Here is a 24,301-nt window from a genome sequence, read left to right on the forward strand (position 1 = left end):
ACCACTCAGAGCCAACTGTTGACATATAGCCGTGTGGGTCCAGTATTGCCAGATCTTTAGATTTTACAAGAGGCTGGATATCATGAATTTTATTTTAAATATTCCAATGTTTAAATGCTGGTAAACTGCTTAAAATGTTTAAAAACAGAGTGGGCTGTATTTGGCTCATGGATGACAATTTACAAATCTATATTAAATAAATTTTTTAAATTGACAGATTTGCGAACTAAAATATACTGATGCCTCAACTTCACTATGAGCTTTTAATTATCCAAAGTAATGGAGGATAGGAGAGATCAGAGCATCAGTATTATCTTAGTTTCCATTGAATATGTTATTCAAATTATTGATAGTAAAATCAAATAATTGAAAAAAATGTTTCTTATTTCAGGCCTTCTAGTGAAGGTATTAACAAATAGACAAAGTGTAAACAGGTCATCAGGAAAAGGGATAGTCCTGGATAGTACAGAAACCAAAAAAAAAAAAAAAAAAAAAAAAAAAAAATCTCTGTTCTTAAGTAATTGAGATTAGCTGTATTTACATGAGGGGAAATTCAAACATGATTAATTCATACTGAGGCTTTAAAAATAATAGGGATGGGTAGGAACTACTGATTTAACTTTTAAAAGTAAGATATGACAATTAAGAAAAGGAATTTATGCTGTCAGCTTTTTTTTTTTAATTTATAGAAAACCATTTGAGAATACTGTACCTGCTTTGACAAACAATAAACTAAGCAATGTTTACAGTGAAGCTCTGACCTACTTGTGACTGCCAACAGAATCAATAAAATGCTTAACTTTTCCATTCAAAAAGTCATAGAGTTGGCAATATTTCATTATTTGTCTTTTTGAAGTAAACATTAAACCAGGCAGGAAAAGAATGGAGATGATAAAATAATGAGTGCTTCTTGGGAATATTTTTGGCTTTAATAAAATAACTGCACCACTAATTATTCTTCCACAAGGCACTATAATTTTGAATCTGATTTCGCTGGCTACTTATTATACAAAAGTTTAAATGAAATCATTCATGCAGTACTAGGAAACATACTTTAGGTAAAATGAATTAATTTTCCTCATTGGCTTCAATTAAAATGTTTTAAAGGTCTCTTCCCACCAGAGGAAAAAATTCACAAAAACTAAAGTGAAATTTTAAAGAAGACAAGATTAAGAGAGTACTCTTAAATCCATGACATAAGTAGTAACGCTATGCTAGCATGTTATTGTAACATGTTTAAAACTAAGGATTTGCCCTGCAAACTTTGTAGGTTACTCTCACTTTGCCTTTCTTCAGATCAGAAGCTCTCCTTTATACCTATAACTTGGAAATACCTTAAGTCACAGCATCAAGTATTTTAAAAAGAATAAGTAGCCCACTTACATTTATAATTACTTAGTATTTAACTTATACTGCATTTATGTGAAATGATGGAAACCCATGTTAAATGGTAAAAGTTGGACAAATAACAATGTGTCTGTTCCCAAGTTTCCTTATCTCTAAAATAAAGATAGCATTGTTACAAGAATTAAATAAATTGTGTAAAGTACTTGAAAAGAGTTCATAGCACATAGTAAGTTTTCGATAAATGTTAGTTATTATTATTATTATACAATAAAACAGTTACTCACTCTTTTGTTGAGACAAATAACAGGCCATAGGCTGCAACCCAGTGTGCAACAGCAGCAGAGACAACCACACAGCAGCCATTTCACATTGACCGGGAGAGCCTTTTTCAAACATGCATTCACACGGCCAATGCTGGTCTTAAATTCTTCTGGGGCCACCTATAAGAGGGTACAATCTTTAACAGTTTGTGGGCAGCTTTTCACTATCTCTAAATCTAAGAAAAACGTTTATTACAAATAATTTAAGGAATCACAAATATCTAAATAGATATATTCGCCATAAATATGTTCACACACTCTAGGGTGGCATTGAAAAGCGCAACAATATAATTTCATGTTCATAGAACTTAGCCTGATGTTGAAAAACAATCTTCTGAAATGACCACCAATAAAGTGACTGCAATAAACTTGACGGAAAAGGATAACTTTCAAGCTGTTTTCTTACCAAATATTCTCATTATCAAGGCAGTATAATTGATAGTCTCTAGTCATTATGAGTAAAAGCTGGGTAAGACTAGAAGCATAACACAACAATAAAAACCCAAATACTACTAGAGGAAATGCAATTAAAATTAGACCTTGGCAATATTCCTGGATTACTTTGAAAAAGGCAACTCTCAAACTCTTATTCCCTGGCAAATTTGCAATATAACAATTTTAACATTAGCCACTGTTACACTAACAAAAGACAATGCCTAGTGATTGCATTCAAAATGGCCTGTTAATATTCATTATAAAATGGACTCGGAACTGCTGTAAATTTTCAAAGTTGAAAGGTCTTTAAATACACAAGTTTAATATTTCTAGTTACTACCTCCATTCCTGGAAGTGGCTGCTTGTGCTTCTCTGTAAACAAGGACAAAGTCAGTTCAAAGGCATGCACATGACTGGAATAATTAGATTTATACCAAAAATTCTGCTTGAAGGTTATACAATTCAAACGTACACTAAAAATAGTTTGCTTTCAGTGAAATCACATTTCTGGATTACAAAAATGATTCCCTTTCATTTAGAAAGCTGTCAGACTATAAAGTTTACGAAAGAACTTTTAGCATCTGGCTATAAAAGCAAAAATTATGCAATTGTTAGGAAAAGTAAGGTACTATAAAATAAAAACCACATTAGCAGGTTAGGAATCAAAAATATAGAGCTTTACTACCACTATTCCAAATAAAAATTGTACTTGAGGAATCAATGTATTACATTTTTGTCTCTTACTAAAGATGTCTTAGAATCAACACCACAAAACATATACCTATTAGCAAATGTTATAAAAACACATGATCACAGAATTCAGCACTAGAGTAAGCTAAACATTAAGAATATAAGCTTTATTAGAAGCTTTATTAGAATTGTTCATGTCACTCAATAAGGTTAATTGCGTAGCCCATGAATCTGATTTTCTTACTAATATGTTAACAAACAATAGTTGTGAAATTATAAGGCTCAAAACTTTGTTTACACGGAGCAAGTAAACTAATTTCATTCTCCATCTAGACTGTCAGCAACATGATGTAAAGACAATCACTGTGTGCAAATAATTCCAATTAAATGGCAAAATTTCTAAGTAAATATGAAAACAAATTCAGAGAGCCTTGCCTTATAATTGAAATTAGAAAACACTAACAAACTTAGTGCACTAAGCACATTAAACTAAGACAAACTAAAAACATTGAAAAACAGATCAAGAGACTTGAATTATAGTTACTTATTAGCTATGAAAAATTCAGGCAAAATCATTTAATTTTCGGAGTTTCAGTTTCCCACTGATAAAACGAGAATAATAATCTTCGTCTAATATATGTCACAAAAAATGTAAATTAATCCTTGGAAGTAAGCTCCTGACTGAAATGCCTTGAAAAAGAAAGTCCATGAATCATGTCTCTGAGAAGGTTTAGAGAAAGAAAAAGCTCTTTTGCATGAAGTCTCACCTGAAGGCAATGGGTTTACTCAAGTAACTATTAATATTCTATAGTTTTCCTATATACTATATTATAAACAAAAGCATAATTTGTTTATAATCTGCTGCATGTTAAACGCAGATTCAATGCTCTTTAATTCTTCAGCAAAACAAAAACAAAAACAAAAAACAAGCTCTTCTTTCTAAAAACAAGGTACCAAGTTTCTATCTTAAGATTTACCTCTCCAATAGCAATATTCAACTTCTTTTCTCCTAGGGAATCACTGAGCAATCAAATAGAAGTTAAAATAAAGAAAAAATATGTACATATTTAGCTTTAAACTATAATATTACATTACTGTCAACTCTCTTTAAATTATGTATCCAGAATAGCTAACGTTTTTTAAACATGGTAAATTTTGATATAAACTCATGCAAATCATAAAATTATTAAATGTGTCCATTTACAAATTTAAATGTTTGTAACTGGAATTTACATTCTTATTTAAAAAGTAGGTACAAACACAGATGTTAAAAAATAAAACTAAAAGCTGCAGAAATGAGTCAGTCCAAAAGAAAAAAAAATTTGTTTATAAGGAGCCTTAGAAAAGAAAGCTCCACTTCTACCAGGGATGAATAGTGTTAGAAGACTGAGGGAGACAAAAGCTAGAGAATAAAAGAGGGAAGAGAAAACTGGCTTTTTATTTCAAACATTGTGAATAAAATAAATTGTATGCTGAGGTATATAAAATTTGTTATAAAATTTGCCTTTTATTATATGTTTCTGGAATTGAAAACAAAAACATTACCTAAATATATGGTCATTTTCCTTCTTTCCCGCCAACACTTTCTTCTTTTTAACATTTAATAGTGTCAATTTCTATTTTCTTACTATGGACAAATTAAAAACTAAAATATTCAAGTTACTAAAAATGAGAATTCAAATGTTTTGAGGTCATAAGACAAATATATTGAAAAGAAAAGCTTTTACCAGAGTTTCAAACAATAAACTAACATCTGCATTTTGACTTTAAAAGGAGGACAGGATTGCCTTTGAAAGAAATCTGTATTTGAGTAACAGTAAAAGTCGTAAAACAGAGCTAAAGACATAAGAAGTGAGAATTAGTTAACTCAATTTTAAACAACGTGAAAGAAATGTTTAGTTAACTCTGTAGAATCAGGTTAACATTTTACTCATTTACTTTCATATAATTGAGTATCTCTAGCAATGAAGGTTAGATAGTAGAAGATTCTTACTTTTTAACTGAACAGTAGGTTGTAAAGAAACATTTCATTTCTTTTGGCTTTCTTGGAATGAAAAAAGAAAACCACACCATAAAGGTGGGGTAAAGGGTCATAATATTTTATAACAGGATGTAAGAGACTCTGTAAACAGAAGAAACTCTAAGGAAACCCCAGCAGGTCTGATCTGCTTCCTTCAATCATGGGGAACACAATCCTATCAATCAGGTGTCATACTGTATCACAATAGTAAAGGTCAATTTTTATTGCTTACAATCCCCAAACACTGCACACTAGTCTCCCTATAACATGGTTTAATTGTTTCAAGCTAAGGGCCAAAAGCTTTACTTTCTTTTCTAAATTGCTGTGGTTCTTTTATTTTCTGGTCACTAGAATCTGTGTGTATACAACTGTTCGACATGAAATACGGAAAACAATCTTTTCTCCACTTAATATAAAAGGTTATCTTTTTGTTTACACTAAAAGCATTAACACATAAGAAGCAAAAAATCAAAATTGAGCCACAGAGCTTGTCAAAATTGTTTTTTGAGGTTTTCAGACTTCCCTCTGCAATTTTGCTTAGCTCAGGCAGGCATAAAAACTATTTAGAATTGCATTCATATTGGAAGACTGATTTTGGATTTCGTAAAAGGTAGATTTTTTTTCTACTTTAGCTGTCACGGTTATTCATTTAAAAATATTTTAATGTAAGAGCTGTTAAGTCTGAAATTTAGACCTTTTTTTCTTTTATTTTTTTCCTCAGATACACATGAATAATGTTTGCCTTTTCTCTCCAGTTATTTGAGAAGCATTTTGATAATGCAAAGGAACCTATACAAATGAAAGTGCCTGTCAGAGAAAAATTATCTCAACGAGAAAATGAATAAAGCTAATGCTACCACCACGTGACTTTCAAAAATCAGGTCTTCAGAATTCCTTTTAGTGTTTTTCCCATCACCAAACACATGCTAAGAAAAATATCACAGTTATAATTTATACCTTATCCAACACATGATAAATTTTGTACACTATACATAATGTACACTTAATTACTCAAGTCATTATAATGTGCTACAAAAACAATCACTTGAAAAGAATGGATATCTTTATGAGCAGCTCATATCCAGATAATTTAGGTTGTGTGAGTGCATACCAAAAGCAGCTTATTATTCTTTCTTACTCCTCTAGTTTAAAACAGTCTACTATCTTTGGGGCCACTGGAATTTTTAGTTTCAGAAGGCTTGTAAATAAATGAGAAAGTGTGAAAAGAAATTCTGAAGATTCCTTGAGCATATAAAATAGGCCAATTTCGAAAATGGATAATTTGTATGCCTGGGAATTTTATACACTGACGTATTTTTTAGATTATTCATTTCTAGAATTTCTTGGACCTGTATTTCAAACTAAGCCAATGGTAAAGTTGGATATAACTACACCTACAATACATGCAGCAGCATCAAAGGAAACATGAAGAATAAGTTTTTTACTGAAGTTCTTATAAATCACATTCTCTTTAATTTTAATAATGAATTTACCATCTTCCTACAAAAATACATTATTATTCAAGATATATTTCCATAGCTACTTTATTCATTGGAAAAAAACATTTATGATTAATTCATATAAGACAAATCTAAGTCTAGGCTGCTGCTTCAATTGGTAAATTATTCCAATTGATCAGGACAGGAAGGTAGAACGTACTCAAGAGTGAGCCAAAATCTCACACCAAAGGGTTCTTTGTGTCCTAAAATGTTAAATGGCCACATATTTTCTAAGGCTAACTTAGCCAGGAACTATGATCACCTGTTTAGTATTCTGTGGAATGATTTGATATTATACCTCAGAAGAGACAGAAAAGATCAACAGTCAACAGAACAAATTAGTGGTGAGACCAGAGAACAATAATGTATTCTCTCAGAATTAGATGAAGAAAAATTGCAAAAGCAATGAAAAATTGAAAGCCAGTGAGTGAAATGAAAAGCAACCAGAGTGAAACTACAATACAATGATGAAGAACAGTCAACAGCAACTACAAACTAACACTGGGAAGCTAATAAGTACATGACAGAATACTAGGAATTTTATATATGCTCTCTCATTTAACTCTTAAATTAAAAAGTGAGGTAACTATCAGCATCATCTCTATTTTTCACATAAGAACTGAGGCTCAGAGAAGTGACCTGCCCAAGGCCACACGGTAAGTGACAGAACTTGGATTCCAACCCAGATTTGACTGCAAAGCTTGTTTAACTACTATATTTTATCTCAAGCTACCTCCCATTTTTCAAGGGGAAAATGAAGCAAATAAAGTGTAACATACCTTGCAGGGTTAAATTAAACAGAATTTCTTATGATTTCAAAGATGTTCCTTGAAAAAAGAAATAGGTCTGCTGTCTACTCCCCCAAAGAGGCTGGGGGGAAGATTGTGATTAGGCCAAAAGCAAAAAGAATACACAGTTGGAAAATGCATGACAAAAAGAAGCAAATGTCAGTAGAAGCATCTTTTCTGGTTCTCAAAGAGTTTAGAACAAGGGACATTGAATTAAGAATAAATTAAAGTTCAAAAGGTAATACAGTCACATGGTTTAAAAATGAAAGCAATACTAAAAGATATACAGAAAAGTCTCATCCTTATCCTTGCCTCCATCCATCATCTCATTCCTCTTCTCCCATCAAAGGTAATAACTTTTATTAGTTTCATGTGTATCTCTCTAGAATTTCTTTATGTAAAAATACATTTATTAAAGGGCTTATTTCTCCAATTTATTACACATACTAAACACACTGATTTTCATTTTGCTTTTCTCACCAACAATATGAGAATAATTGATGCTACAACAGAATAAAAAACCTGTTAGATAATTTTAAAACATGACCAAAATCTATACTGACAAATACCATTATTCTAGCACTAAAATTAAATATATTAAATTTAAAGGCTTCAAAATACAAAAAGTTAACTTCCTTTAACCCCTAATCATCTTTTTAGCTACCCAAGCTTTCAACTGTTAACCATTTGGCAATGATTGAGTATTCTATATTACAATGGTTTTTCTCTCCTCTTCTATAATTGTTCAAGTAACAAACATATATAAATAACTTTTTGCCTTAGGTAGAGCCTTTTCCTTTGGGCATAGAAAGTTCATATTATTGTCATAAGATGATCTTCCAAATATAGTTTCTTTTTAAAAATTGTATATATTTAAGGTGTACAACATGATGTTTTGATATACATATAGACAGTAAAATGATTACTAGTCAAACACATTAGCATATCCATCTCCTCACGGTCACCTTTTTGTTATTTTGTGATAAGAACACCTGAAATCTACTCTCAGCAAATTTCCAGTGTATAATACAATATTATCAACTATAGTAATCAGGCTGTGCATTAGGTCTTTAAATTTATAGTTTTGAATCCTAGTAAATCTTTGAATTTACTAGAAACTACTACTCAATGTAGAAAACCAGGGACTAGAAAGGTACTAATTTATTACAGTGAGTCCAATCTTACTAACTCAAACTCTCTAAAAGTCAGAAAAACATCTAATAAAAAATTTAATTATTTTCATGTATAACAAATCATACCATATAGTACTTTAAAAATTAATAGCAGTGACAGTTAAAAAAATAACTTTAACTCTAAAAACACTGGAAATTAATGACCCAAATAAAAACAATTATAGCTACCTATGCTGAGAAAAAAAATACAAAAGTGAAAAAGCTGAATGGATAAATAAATAATGGCTGGCATTAATGGACAATGAACAAAATAACTGGTCAGAGGCTGGTAGCCATGGCAACAGCTTTCAGATACTATAAACACAGCTTCCAACTACTGAGGCCTCCTATTACTTGACTTCATTAACAATGATTCAAAGCATTTGTCATAACAATGAGTAAGCCATAAAACAATGCTTTAGAACTGAAAACTTCAAAGCAAATTCTCACTTACCTTCCCTGTTAGAACGGAGGGAAATTCAGTATCAAACTTGTTGCTCAAGCCAAACCTTCAAAACAAAGACAGAACAAAATATGTTCTACCCAGCATATTTAAATATTTCCTTTTTTTAAAAAAGTTATAAACCTATGCATTTTTCTTTTGGCTTTTTGATTTAAAAATGTGCCCTGAAAAATTTTTTATATGATATTTACAGAAAGCAAATCTTTGATTATTAATCCAAACTAATTTTTAAAAAGCTTAACAAAAAGCAAACATTAAAGTGGGATTCTAACTCAACCCATGATGTAGGATTAAAAAATAATAAGTTAAAGAAACACATACTGAGCTGGAAATGTCCATTTTTAACTGAAATGTTTCAGTTAAAACCTACTTTAGTTGATAACTGTTGGAGCTGGATTATGGGTACTGTGTGGGATTTCATTATACTATTCTTTCCACTTTTGTGTATGTATGCAAATGTTCCTAATAAAAACTACCCCTCCACAATTAATACAGCCTTTGGAACTACAGAGTTTGACCACTTGTGACCATTTACTATTCAGATACTCAAAGTTTAATCCTTATGAATGGCTTTCACATTTGTGCTCAACCAGTTTTGAAAAAACAGATCCCAGACTTGAAAACTCTCTTTTCCAGTATACTCAGTGAAATCTGCATTAAGAAGTCAAAATGAATTTTATGAGGCTTTGCTCACTTGCTTGTTGATTTCAGGGATAACAAAGGTCACTTCCTGAATGTTAGATGATACTATTTCATATTAACTACAAGTTTACATTAGTGGAGGGTAGGTTGTAAACAAAAAGGAAAAGACAGTAACATTTATTGAGAACTCCATATGAGGTGGGCAATAACAGTAACAGCTACCAATAACTATGTTTTTACCATGGGCTAGACACTGTGCTAACTAAATACAGTCACATGCTACATAACATGTTTCAAAGATAGACTGCATATATGATGGTGGTCCCATAAGATTATAATGGAGCTAAAAAATTTCTATTTCCTAGTGTTGCCATAGCCCTTGTAATGTCATAGTCATAGCCTTCATAACATCGCAGTACAATGTATTACACACATTTGTGGTGATGCTGGTATAAACAAACTTACTTTGCCACCATAGAGAAGTATAGCACATACAATTACATACAATACATAATACATGATGATAATAACAAATGACCGTTACTGGCTTATGTATTTATTATACTATACTTTTTATTGTTATTTTAGAATATATTCCTTCTTCTAACAAAAAGTTAACTGTAAAATAGCCTCAGGCAGGCCCTTTTAGAAGTATTCTAGAAGGTACTGTTATCACAGGAGATGACAGCTCCGTGATATTATTGTCCCTAAAGACTTTCCAATGGGATAAGCTGTGAAGGTGGAAGTGATATTGACGATCCTGACCCTGTGTAGACCTAGGCTAATGTGTGTGTTTGTATCTTAGATTTTAACAAAAAAGTTTAAAAAGTAAAAAAAAATTAATAGAATAAGGATATAAAGAAAATATTTTTGTACAGCTGTACAATGTGTTTGTGTTTTAAGCTAAGTATTATTACAAAAGAGTCAATGAGTTTCTAAAAATTGAACAGTTTATACAATTTAAAAGTTATAGTAAGCTAAGGTTAATTTATTATTGAACAAAGAATAGCATTTGAAAATAAATTTATTGTAGCCTAAGTATACGGTATTTACAAATTCTACAGTAGTGTACAGTAATATCCTGGGCCTTCACATTCACTTACTACTCACTTACTCACTCACTCACTCACACAGAGCAACTTCTGGTCCTTCAAGATCTATTCATGGTAAGTGCCCTATTAAAGGTATAACATTTTTTGTCTTTTATATTATATTTTCTCTGTACTTTTTCTATGTTTAGAAACCCAAATACTTACCATTGTGCTACAACTGCCTATAGTAATCAGTATAGTCACATGCTGTACAGGTTTGTAGCCTAGGAGCAACAGGCTTACCATATAGCTTAGGTGTGTACTAGGCTATGCCATCTAGGTTTGTGTAAGTATACTCCATGATGTTCACACAATGATAAAATTGCCTAACAATGCATTTCTTAGGAGGTATCCCCATTGTTAAGTGACACATGACTCTACATTACTTTTATGCTTTAAAAGTCTTCAAGAGAAGTATTGTCAACCCCATTTTAAAGACAAAGAAGCTAACATCCAGAAAAAAAAATTCAGAAAATAAATTAAATGACTTGCCCACAGTCATGTATTAAGTAGGGAAAACCAAAACTCCAATGTTGACCCCCTAAATCCTTATTTTATCCTATATTAAGAGAACAGGAACTATGGGTTATTTATTTTGCTGTTTTCTATTATACCTAGCAGCATAATGAAATCTAATCAGTGTTGAAAAATGTTTGTTGAATAATAAACTACTGTACTATTTAACTAATTTATGGCACTTGGTTGTAGGGTCACTTTAAAGAAATGTTAAGAATCCAATGTCTGATTAAAACTCTGTGCAAGACCTAGAGGAACTGGGAAAACAAGAACAAAATAACCCCAGAGCTAGCAGAAGAAAATCTGAGAACCAAAAATCCACACAAAATATCAATGAAACCAAAAGTTGGTTCTTGGAAAGAAGAAACAAGATTTACAGACTGCTAGCTAGATTAATAAAGAAAAAAGAGAGAAGATCCAAATAAGAGCAATCAGAAATGACAAAGATGACATTATGACCGATCCCACAGAAATACAAAAAATCTTCAGATAACTATTATGAACACCTAGCACACAAAATTGAAAATCTGGAGGAAATGGGTAAAATTCTGGAAACATACAAGCTCCCAAAATTGAATCAGGAAGATTTGAGGCCCTAAACAGAACAAGTTTCAAAATTGAATCAGAAATAAAACACCAACCAACCAAAAAAAGCTCAAGACCATACTGATTCACAACCAAATTCTATTAGATGTACAAATAAGAGCTGGTACCAATCCTACTCAAATGATTCCAAAAATTTGAAAAGGAAAGACTCCTTCCCAAGTCATCCTATGAAGCTAGCATCATCCTTAGAGGAAAAGCTGGCAGAGAAAGAAGGAAAATAAGAAAACTACTGGCCAATATCCCTGACGAACATAGACACAAACATCTTAACAAAATACTAGCAATCCGAATCCAGCAGCACATCAAAAAGTTAATTTGCCATGATCAAAGAGCCTTTATTCCTGGGATGCAAGGTTGGTTCAACATACACAAATCAATAAATGTAATTTACCACATAAACAGGATTAAAAACAACAAAAAAAAAGATCATCTTAATAGGCTCAGAAAAAGCTTTCGATAAAATTCAATATTCCTTCATGATAAAACCCTCAACAAACTAACCATCAAAAGAATGTACCTCAAAATAATAAGAGCTATGTATGAGAAACCCACAGCCACCATCACACCCAACAGGCAAAAGCTGGAACCATTCCCCTTGAGAACTGGAACAAGAAAAAAAATGTCCACTCTCACCACTCCTTTTCAACATAATACTGCAAGTACTACTCAGAGCAGTCAGGCAAGAGAAAGAGAAAAAGGCATGCAAGCAGGAAAACAAGAAGTCAAACGATCTCTTTTTGCGGACAATATGATTCTATACCTAGAAATCCCTAAACACTTGCCAAAAGGCTCCTTGAACTGATAAAGAAAAACTTCACTAAAGTTTCAGGAAATAAAATCAATGTACAAAAGTCAGTAGAATTTCTATACACCAATAACATTTAAGCTGAGAGCCAAATCAAGAATGGCATCCCATTTACAATCGTCAAAACAAACAAACAAACAAACAAACAAACAAACAAAAACCAAAAAAAAAAAAAAAAAACCCCTAGGAATACATCTAACCAAGAAGGTGAAACATGTCTACAAGGAGAACTATAAAACACTGCTGAAAGAAATCAGAGATGACAGAAACAAATGGAAAGATATTTCATGCTTACAGATTGGAAGAATCAACAACATAAAAATGGCCATAACTGCCTAAAGCAATTTAAAGATTCAATGCTATACCTGTCAAACTATAAACATCATTCTTCATAGAATTAGAAACAACTATTCTACAATTCATATAGAAACAAAAAAGGACCTAAATAGACAAAGCAATCCCAAACAAAAATAACAAAGCCAGAGGCATCATATTACCTGACTTCAAACTATACTACAAGGGTATAGTAACCAAAACAGCACGGGACTGGCACAAAAACACACATAGACCAATGGAACAGAATAGACCACAGAAATAAAGCTGCACACCTACTACCATCTGATCTTTGACAAAACTGACAAATGTGAGTAATGGAGAAAGGCACCTCTCTCTGTTCAATAAATGGAGCTGGGATAACTGGCCAGCCATATACAGAAGAATTAAGCTGGAACACTACCTGTCATGATATACACAAATTAACTCAAGATGGAGTAAGTACTTAAATATAAGACTTCAAATTATAAAAATCCTAGAAGAAAACCTGGGAAACACCCTTCCCAACATTGGCCTTGGCAAAGGATTCATGATTAAGTCTTTAAAAGCAACTGCAACAAAAACAAAAATTATTAAGACCTAGTTAACCTAAAGAGCTTCTGCACAACAAAAGAAATTATCAATAAACAGACAACATACAGAATGGGAGAAAACATCCACTATCCTTGCATCAACAAAGGTATAATATACAGAATCTATTAGGAATTTAAATAATTCAATAAGCAATAAACAAAGAGTCCCATCAAAAAGTGGGCAAAGGGCACGAATACACATTTCTCAAAAAAACACACATAAGGGGCCAACAAACATATGAAAAAATGCTCATCATCACTAATCATTAGAGAAATACCAATCAAAACTACATCTCATGCCAGTCAGAATGGCAATTATTAAAAAGTAAAAAATAACAGATGTTGGCAGGACTGCTGAGAAAACGGGATGCTTATACAACATTGGTGGGAATTTAAATTATTTCAGCTACTGTAGAAAGCAGTTTGGAGATTTCTCAAAGAATCAAAAATAGAACTACCATTTGAACCAGCAATTCCATTACTGGGTATATACCCAAGGGAAGATACATTGTTCTACCAAAATTACACACGTGATCATATACTCATCACAGCATTATTCATAGCAGCAAGGATATGGAATTGACCTAGGGGTCCATCAATGGCAGACTAAAGAAAATATAGAACATATACACGATGGAATCCTATGCAGCCATAAAAAAGAACAAAATCATGTTCTTTGCAGTAACACGGATGTAGCTGGAGGCCATTATCCTAAATGAATTAACACAGAAACACAAAAACAAATATCGCATGTTCTCACTTGTAAGTGGGAGCTAAACATTAAGTACACATGAACATAAAGATGGGAATGATAGACACTGTGGACTACACGAAGTGGTAAGAAGGGAGGTGAGTAAGGGTTGTAAAACTCCCTGTTGGGTACTATGCTCACTACCTGGGTGATGGGTTCAATTGTACCCCAAACCTCAGCATCATGTAATATAGCTTTGTAATGAAACTGCACATGTATCCCCCAAATCTAAAAGTTGACAAAGAAAAAAAAAACCTCTATGCAGGAATTTCATATTGTCCTTGTATCATTTACACTAATAACTCATTTTCAAGGACACATGCAGTTTTAAGCACAAAAACTCTCTATATTTAGCAGCTAGTAGCAAGACACATACCTGTACATAAATATACTATATTATGTACGTTTAAAATGTATTTTGAAACAAATTCTATATTTTAAAATAGTCAAGTAAATAAATTAGCAATTGAAAAAAGATTTTAACTACATTTAAAAAATCCTTCATTAATTCTGTTCAGGTGTGTCAGTACAACATGTAATGAGAATATTTTATACAAATACATATTCCCTTTAAATCAATACATAGACACAAAAGTATAGTTAAACTGAAAACAAGGTGGGACACCATTATGCATGAATTTTTATGGCAATCTTCATCTGCTGCTTGAGAAATTGACAATCTAGTATTAAACCTATTTGTAATTATTTGCTTCAGCAATCAATAACAAATATTTAATATTACAAGAAACATTTTATTTAAATCTATTCAGCGAGTGAAGTAGTGACTTTATCACTAGTGAAAAGATGCAATTCATTATTACATGAAGAGTAGATTCTTATTGTACAGAGACATAGATGCAGTTTTCATTTTTAGAAAGTAGATATGATTATTTTAAGTAGACCTCTATTTCCACATCTTGTCTAAATGCCTTATAGATGCAACATCAGTAACATGTTCCTACCTTGATTAGCAATTGCTGCTAATTTAGCTTTTGCCAGCTGTCATTCCCCTACTAGATATCAAATATGCAGTCAATACAGACAGATATATCCTTCAAAATGTATATATTTTTATTGTTTTAAAAATTCTTAGCTTTACTATTCCCTCTTTTCACTTATCAGCAGACAAATGAACTGTCCACTGCTTCCATTTCCCTAATATCTCCTTTCTTAAGAAATTTTGAAACTTGATTTTTGATACTGTCATTTTGCTGAAAATAATCTCTTATTCCGTAAATTTACTCAAAATGACAAGTCCATCTTGTCTTGTTTATTGCCAAATTCAATGTCTTCTCAGAACTTTTTCAGTTGACTTTGTTTACAGCTGTGACACTGTTGATCACTCCCTTCCTAACACTCCCATTCTTTCATTCTGCCCTCAGACTCCATAGTTCTTCCAAAATTTAGTTTTTAGTCTTCTGCTTTTCTTTCTAAGCAAACTATAAAAGTTCATCTGTATTTGACAGCTTTGACAATCATTTTTCTCTGTTAACAATCATCATATCTATAGCTCGAGTAATATATTTTTGTACATGCTCTGGTCCCTCATCTTTAATTGTATACTGAAAATTTCTGTTTGGACATCCTGCCACAAAACAATACCACCTTAAGTGAAACCTGTCTAAAACTAAATGTTATATTTTCTTGGAACCTGGTTCCCCCTTTCAAATTCATCTCTATCAATGGCACATTACTCTCTTCCTTTAACCTATACCTTGGTATCATATTCGCACCCTCCCTATGTTTTGCATTTTGCTTACAGCCAGGTGGTCCCTAAATCCTGTTATTTGCTCCTTTGAAATCATTCTCATAATGATCCCTTCCTTTCCATTGTCACTGCTACATTGGCTCTTGTCCTTGCTCATGTGGTTCTCCTTGCTTCCCCTCCGAAGTTTAAATCTAAGTCCTACTCAGCCTTCAAGACTCAAGTTCCAACCCCTGCTGTAACGCCTTCAATGTCCAAGCCTTCATGGATTCCTTCTTTTTTTTTAGAGAATGAAATTTTTAATGAACATTGCTTTGGACCACGTTTTTCAGCCCCATTAAAACTTGGAGAGTGTTATAAAGATAGGCATTTCTGCTTTTATCACCCTTCTTTAAAAACAGTATCACTCCAGAACTGGAAAACAAGAGCCACGGCTTTATAATCTTTATACAAATCTCAGATTAATTAAATTGAACATACATTTCAAAGGATGGGAGATTGCAGCACATCCTCAGAGCAGGATCATCTTGAATAGAAGTCTCCATGGCTTTATCTAAATACTCACGGCCACTTCTAATGTGCACTATACAATTCAACAGTTAACAAAATGTTCTTTTATTCCTTGCTGCTCCATATCATTATCTTAAAGGCAATTTTCCTGTTCGCTTCGTAAAGCAAAGCCTATACTTTGTTTTCTCTGTGTTCTTCACAGTGTTTAGCCCAGTGCTCAAGTTCTAGAGAAATACTTGCTATATTCACATTACTAACTTTCTTCTCCAATATATAAAGGGATTTCCTTTTCTAAAATGTAAAAAATGTATTAGAAATAGTAACTAAAGTGTTGCTTTATTTCTTAAAATACTCCCTTATGACCTACATATATCCATATAAAAAGTATGAAGAAAGGCAAAGTAGGCTTGATACTCTCATAGTTTTGGCTAATAGGCAGCAGCAATCTTGCTCTTGCCTATAAGACATTTTTTCCCTTAACTTTCCCTGTTATAGACTCAGCACACTAAAAAAATACTTAATTCAAATAACTTTAGGTACATTTCACTTAGCAGCTACTAGGAAATGTTGAAATGGCTGCTGCTGAATAAACACCTCAGCTGGGTTTCATAAACAAACCATTAAGTTAAGAATTATGAGTCCAGAGAGGCTAGACAAACTTATCTACTTATTACTGATCCGTGGTAGATATTAGCCAAGATGTGGGGTTCAGCAGGCACTTGGGAAGTGCTCACACTATCATTTTATCAACTTCATTAAATATAGAATCTATTGTACGTTTGAAGCTGACCCAGCTGGTAGTTCTCAATGATTGTATTTTCTTTGTCAAGAGTCTTCAATGCCCATAATTTTAATTTCTTAGACAAATTCTTTGAAGTAAAGGAAACCGAGGCAAAGGATCTATACTCTCACTTCCTCTTTCCTTTTCTCTCCCTCCCCATACCTCTCACCATTTTTCATATTTGAAAATGGCCATATACCAGCCTTTCAAAATCTTGCACAAATTAAAGTTCACGTACTCAGTTTAAGAAAATGTGGTAAAATTCTGCCAATAAGACATGACTTCACTAGAAAACCATGCACTTATAGTAATACTGATTCTGAAGCATGTGCACTGAACTCTATTTGCTACACCAAGGAAAAGGCTATGCCACAAAATAAAAGGAGATTTTTAAACGATCCTAGTTAAATCTCTTTAATATTTCATATGGGAAAAATGTCTTCCCATACTATACAATGGCAAGTTACCATGGCTTCAATATTCTCAAAGCCTAAAACCTTAAAAAAATTCACCTTACATAAAAACAAATTAACAATGCATCACTGTAATTTCTCAGACAACTGTTACAGAAAGGGCATTGCATTCCCTGATTTCAGAAGTATCAATATTCGTAGTGCTAAGTTTTTGGAGAAATGCACTTTGGCAAAATTGGCCATCTTTGTCAATTCTATAATCTAATAACTTCAGCTTTTGTAATTTTAATGAGAATTTTATGAGCCTCTGCGAATTAGTAATATGTTGTCTCTACTAATTTTTATGCAGGTGTAATGGTAAATATCTATATATTTTGAGTAATATAAAGAAGGTGGTAATGTCTATAAGGAAAACAACCTCATGTGATGGAATATTTTTTTCTGTATTTCAATACATTAGATCCAAATATTTATCCTAAAAATATCAAGAAGAAATGTGATACTGTTATATTATTCAGATGTACAGTATTTTTGAAGCACAACACTTCCAAGAGACATTTCATTATTTCTGTTTCTATAGCCTCAAATCTGTAAGAGTTAATATAATCATATTTTTTAAAATTTGGAAAAAGATCTCCTAATATCCATTTATGATCACCATCTCAGAACTGGAAATACAAGTAGTATGATTACGTCATTCTACCTCTTAAGAAATTATAATGAATTTCATGTTAAAAGACTAATATCTTCTTAAGGTAACTAGAAACCCAAAACATTAAGATAATACTCTGACACATAGGGAATAGCTTAACAAAGCTTTCAGAGGTAAGCTCATGCCATAAACTCCATCACTGGTGATACTAGTACTGGTGATATTGTTGTATTCATACACATCTATGCTCAGAAACAAGTGCTCTCCACAGCAGGATTCAACTAACGTATTTGTTGAGGGCCTATAGTATAGTTTGTACTATCTGGGCACACTGAGTGTTACTAAAGTGAACCAATATTCATTCAACTCACCTCTTGTCAGGTACTGTGCTATGCACTGAGGATTCAGAGGGAATCAGAAATTGTTCTTGTCATTGCAATTTACAATTTAGTGGAAAAAAAGAAGACTTGTAGAAGGTGGTGACATATAGAGAGCCAGGGAAATGGGAGTCAGGGAAACGGGAAGTGAATGTTAGCACTCTAGGTGGAGGCCCCAGATTGAGCAGAGGCAATGAGATAAAAAAAATAAACAGCACGCTGTGAACAGGAACATACAAGCAGTAAGGGAAATGGCAAAAGTTTAGGCTGACAGATACACAGAGTCCATTTCTGTATGCTCTGTTATGGAGCTTAGATTCTCAGGTGAAGGGAAAAACCACAAGATAATCTTAAGCAGCAAAAATGGTTTGATTAGATCTGTATTTTTTGTGTCTTAATCTAGCAGCAGGCTGGAGGATGGATGTAAGGATGACAAGGTTGAAGGCAAGATGACTAGCTAGGGTAGTGAAAGGGTCCTGAATCAGTAAAGTGGTGGTAGGGAGAAAAAGAAATTCTTAAGCCATGTATTGTTGATATTTGCTAACTGCTTAGCAGTGGCAAGTGTGAGTGGGGAGAACTAAGCATGCTTTAATGGGATAGGTGGAGGTACCTTCAACTGAGGTTGTGAATACAGAAATAGGAAAGCCAGTTTGAGCATTTGGGGGTGGGGATATGAGGGGGGTGTTGGGAGATTTTTGTTTATGTCAAATTTAAGATAACAGTAAGCTACTGAGTGAAGAAGCCCAAATAAGAGCCCATGCAGAGTCTGGTAAAGAAATCCCTATTTGGGAGCCATGAGATAACTGAATCTATGAGAGGTAAGACGAGACCATCTAGGGAGAGTAGGGAATAAGAAGAGTAGTGGGCTGAGAACAAAACTCTAGAGAATGCTGGTATTTAAAGGTCAAGAAGGAAGAGAAGCCCATGAATGAACAGGTAAGAAACTGCCAGAAAAGTAAAAGGAACACCAGGAGAGTGAAGTGGCCAAGGAGTTCTAGAATTTATTTTGGCTGGCAAAATGTTTTTTCTTAAATTAGAATTTGAATACCATTAGATGAGATACAAAACTTTCAGTTCAACTAAAGCCCCATCTCTCCTTATGCTGCACTATTTTTTGTGACCTGCCTTGCCTCTGAAGGCCTGTGTGTTTGTGAATCCTGGAGTAGAAGCTTCTAAAAAAGAAGAAATCATTGTAAGTATCAAATGTAGCAGAGAGAACCTGTAGGATAGGGAATGAAAGATATCCACTAATTTAGCAACAAGAGGGTCACAGTGATGTTAATTAAGGATAGCTCCTCTGTGGTTTTGGTAGCAGAATCCAGATCAGAGACGGGTAAAGATAAAACAGATAAGGTAAATGTAGCTACTTTTTTTTAGAAATTTGAAGGATAAGAAAGAGAGATTGGATAGTAGCTAAAGGGAACACGGGCATAGGAAGGCTTTTGTCTTATTTTGTTTTTTAAAAATTAGAGACTGAATATGGTTACAGGTTGAGCCAGTAGAGAGGTAATATTGGAGAGATGGGTGGCCTGGTAGAGCAAGATCTGGGAGGAGGCTGGAAAAGAAAGGTATGGAAGGCACAAATGGACAGGTGAGCATTGGACACATGGAGGGTCTCCTTGAACTCTGAGACTGAAGGAAGATGGCACAGAAACTCAGAGCTAATTAAGATCCAGTGCAGGTTTTCAGCAGGAAAGTGACATGACTAGACTGTGTTTTAAGAAAATTAGTTTGGCACAAGCACACAGGATGGACTGGAGTAGGGAGAGGCAGCAGACCGTGGCAATAATTCAAGCAGGAGATGATAGCAACCCAAACCAGAGTGGTGCCAAATAGGAATGAGAAAATGAAAAATCTAAGAGATATTTCAGAAACTATGATGACATAATCCTGGGGCAGACTGACACAGGGCGATTCAAGGAGAAAGAAGAGTCAAAATGACTCAAAGGTTTTGAATGTTACCTGGGAGATCAGAACGGTGGCATCAAGGAAAGAAATGAAACAAATGGAAAGCACGGGCAATGTGGAGAGGGATGTTGGGCTTAAAATATACTGAGTTTGAGGTGATGGCTCCAAATTTTAAACTTTGAGAAGAAACAAAATGCTCTATACAATAGAAGACTGCACAAAGAACGGAGAAAAAATCAGGGCTGGGAGATAATATTAAATATTTCATTCAGATAGGGTATACAGTTTAAGGCAACTCTAACACTCCTATGCCAGAAAAAAAAATAAACAGAAGTTGATATTTTAGAAGTATCAGAATAAGATTTTAGAAGTCTCAGAATAAGATTACCTATTTCATAAGGATTTTACTTTACCTGATAAAAGGAAGGCTTCACCACCATACAAAGACCCATTTCTCAGATCCAGTTAAATTTTCTCCTAGACATGTAATCTCTTTCAAATCCCAAGACATTTAATGTCATATGTGATTTCTAGGTGTAAGAATGTATACAATAAAACTAAATAAGTTTCCAAAGTATATACATTGGTTAGTGAGTCTAGTACTGGTTTGCTGCTTTTCAGGTTTTGGTTTCAGTCAATGAATACCACCAGTACTACCCGCACGCTCCTAATTAGAAGGATGTTATACGCATCACAAGGGCCTGGGGCATGGCAAGTGTCAGTGTTCTTCTAATGAAGAAAATAGATTGGAAAGTACCTGTGCAGGGTCGAATGGAACCACAAATAAATTTCAGGTAACTTTAATTTTATTTTCTTGTTCCTTCTCCTTTGCATGAATTTTGCAAATGCGGAGGTGGAATATTGGAGTATAAAATCATGGACTAAAGGGACATGTAACATAATCTGCATAAAAGTAACCTTTGGTACCAGCCATCATAATTAGTTCGAGTAATAAATTGTCTCCCTAGTGACAAAAGGAATGGAAGTAAAACAGTGCAATAAGCTGGCATCTAAACATTGCAGGCTATCTGCAAAATTCTTGGACGAAGAAAAATTGTCTTAAAATTTCCTAATGAAAAAGTAGCTCTAAAACCTTCCCCCAACCCTTCCCCAATTTCAAAATATTTGTTAATATATTTGATGCAAAGATTACAAAAGTATATTACAATTAAAATACACAACATGTCATGCCTGTAGTCCCAGCTACTCAGGAGGCTGAGGCAGGAGAATTGCTTGAACCTGGGAAGCAGAGGCTGCAGTGAGCCAAGATCATGCCACTGCACTCCAGCCTGGGCAACAAAGCGAGACTCCATCTCAAAAAAATAAAAACAACAACAACTCAACATGTTAAAAATTAAAACTAATATAAGGGAGGTAGTACATACATGATTTTATATAACATGAACTCAATTGAAAGTCAAAGGGACTAGGTGAGCCATCATCAAAATCAGAGGCAGCATGACATAATAACAAAAGGCAACCTATTCTGAAAATGCAGTAAAAGATAGCATAGTTCAGAGAGTGAACACGACACAGTACTCAAACTTCCAGTTAGGGTCCAAGCAAATAAAAATGAGGAAGCACTCTTTAAAGCTCACAGAATCATCAACATCTTTGCCCTGTAGCTATGTTATGAAGTCCCTCCCCATTTTATTTTCTCAAATATTCAACTTTTTCTCAAGATTTTAATTTTTAAAAAAACCACCCTGGATAAATTTTAAAGAAATCATGCTCAGCTCCCAAAGTACTAATTTCCATATACATATTTAATGCCTGTATGTTTCATATTTGGGCATACAAAATCCCTTGGAGGTAAATTATCTCACAACTGAAAAGCTTTGGAAACCATCTACTCCAAACCCTTCATTTTAGAGATGAAGAAATCAAGGCGTAGAAATCAGAAAAAGCAACCTGACCAAGGTCACAGGGCCAGTAAGAAGCAAAACTGAGACTAGCATCTAAGAGCCCGGACTCAATCCGTTTCTCTTTCTACTTTCCATAGCTGCCTCTCAACCTGAACCTCTAATTGAGTGATATACAAGGAAGGATTAGATAGGAAGAATGGATGGATGAATATGTGGGTGAATGAACATTCTATTATTATTCACAAAATGTATCATGTTTCTGTTTTGAAGAATGCAAGCCTAGTTCTTGTCACATGTCACAGCAATTGCTGTTTCCCACAAAGTATCAATCTTGTCAGCAAAAAACGCTCTGGTACATCCTGCAGTTTAGAGACTGTTCACTTGCCAGCATACGTACAAGAAAGGAGACTCACCCCTACTCCAATCGCTCTGGCTCCCAAACCCCTAACTTCCCTCTCCTATACTCACTCTTTACCTGGCATTGGTGCATCATATTTACATTCACCTCACTTCCTTCACACGTATCCACCCATGGTTTCCCCATTTAGACCTGGTGTCCTTTCCTAACTGTACGCCTCAGTAAACCCTCCCCCACTCCACAGGCCCCTCGATCACTTCTCATTCCTCTGTTGCCAAATCTCAGGCTTCAAGTCCCAAGACCCCCTCTCGCTTACACAGTGATGTGGCCGGCACCCCGCACTAATACAGGGTCGGGAGCATATCTCCGCAGATGCTCCTCGCTCACTACCCGAGGCGGGGGCGGCGCCTCCTCCTCCTCTTCCTCCTCCTCCTCTTCTTCCTCCTCCTCCTCCTCTTCCTCCCCCTCTTCCTCCTCATCCTCCTCGTCATCGTCGGGTCCAGATACAGACGACGACGACGACGGCGACGACGACGACGTTGCCGCTTCTTCTTCCTCCTCCTCCAGTTCAGAGATGGTGTCGAACTCCGCCATGTTGGGCAGCAGGATGCTCATCACGTGACCTCGCGATCGCCGCCACTCTCCCGGAGAAGAGTTTGAACCTGCTGAGGTGCTGCAAGAGGAGGGGGAACGAAATGAAGAGAAAGAGGAGGGGTGTAGGGACAGGATTTGAGGAGACGCGCCTGCGTGTTGGGCAGACGGGGAGGGGGTGCGGGGGGGCGGCTGTTGGAGGCGGGGGCACTAGAGAGGAGCAAAGTCAGTGTACGCTTGCGCGGCTCCAAGGGGAGGGGGCCGCTAGAGGTGAACTCCAGAGAATCATCCAGGTCCGGTCTGCGGGTGCTCGCCTTAATACTGCTCTCTGAGCATCAGCTACTTGTGTTCTGGGTATCTTCTGATTTGATTTCCTATTAGTTAATGCTGGGCATTATTAACCCCACTGCAGGCGGGTGAGGGAAAGCATATTGTATAAAAGTAAGATTAGAACTTTATCCAAAATATCTCAAGGTATATACCAATCCCTTACGTTTGTTCAGCATTACAGTTTAAAAGCCTTGCGTCATAACTTTGTCACAATCTTGGGAGGCAGGGTAAGCACTTTTATTAGCATTTTACTTAAGAGGAAACTTTTTACTATTTCTACTATGTAATACTTAACGGAGGACTTAAGTCAGGGACTGTGCTAAGTGCTCTGTATGTATATCTCATTGAATCCTCCACAACCCTATGAGGTATGTATCATGATGATTTTATTTTACAGATGGGAAATCTAGCTGCGGAGAAAATAAGTAATTTGTCCAGTGTCAGGGAGCTACTAAATGGCAGACCTGATTTTTAATTTGGTGGTCTCTTCTGATTCCAAAAGCCCAGTACTCTTAACCAAAGGGCTGTACTGCCTGAAGTTATTTGGAAAGATTTTGTAGAGTGGTGCCTCTTGGGCTCTTCCTTAAAAGATGAATCAGAATATGCATGTTTGAATTTTGGAGTGTTTTTTGGGGGAGGGGGCAGATGGAGGGAGTGAAAGGAGCATTCTAACCTAAGGAAACCTTAATTAACATCATCCATTTTCCAGGCACTGAGCTAGACCCTCATGTACAATATTTCAGTTAACCCTTAATCCTGAG

At 34.6% G+C, this 24,301-nt stretch overlaps 1 protein-coding gene across 2 annotated transcripts in view; it reads right to left on the reverse strand.

The window, feature by feature from the left end:
• The window catches only part of CHIC1 (cysteine rich hydrophobic domain 1), a 116,213-nt gene extending 92,572 nt beyond the window's left edge, over window positions 1–23,641 (reverse strand). For both annotated transcript variants that reach the window (XM_023202061.2, XM_023202060.2), the window contains exons 1-3: window positions 22,936–23,641; window positions 8,726–8,780; window positions 1,632–1,787 (exon numbers count right to left, since the gene is read on the reverse strand). In XM_023202061.2, the coding sequence (XP_023057829.1) occupies window positions 1,632–1,787; window positions 8,726–8,780; window positions 22,936–23,234 (510 nt within the window). In that variant the 5' untranslated portion in view covers window positions 23,235–23,641. The remainder of the gene's footprint in view (window positions 1–1,631; window positions 1,788–8,725; window positions 8,781–22,935) is intronic.
• Between the last annotated feature and the right edge of the window lie 660 nt (window positions 23,642–24,301).

Source organism: Piliocolobus tephrosceles, chromosome 12 (genome assembly GCF_002776525.5).
Source record: "Piliocolobus tephrosceles isolate RC106 chromosome 12, ASM277652v3, whole genome shotgun sequence".
NCBI lineage: Eukaryota > Metazoa > Chordata > Mammalia > Primates > Cercopithecidae > Piliocolobus > Piliocolobus tephrosceles.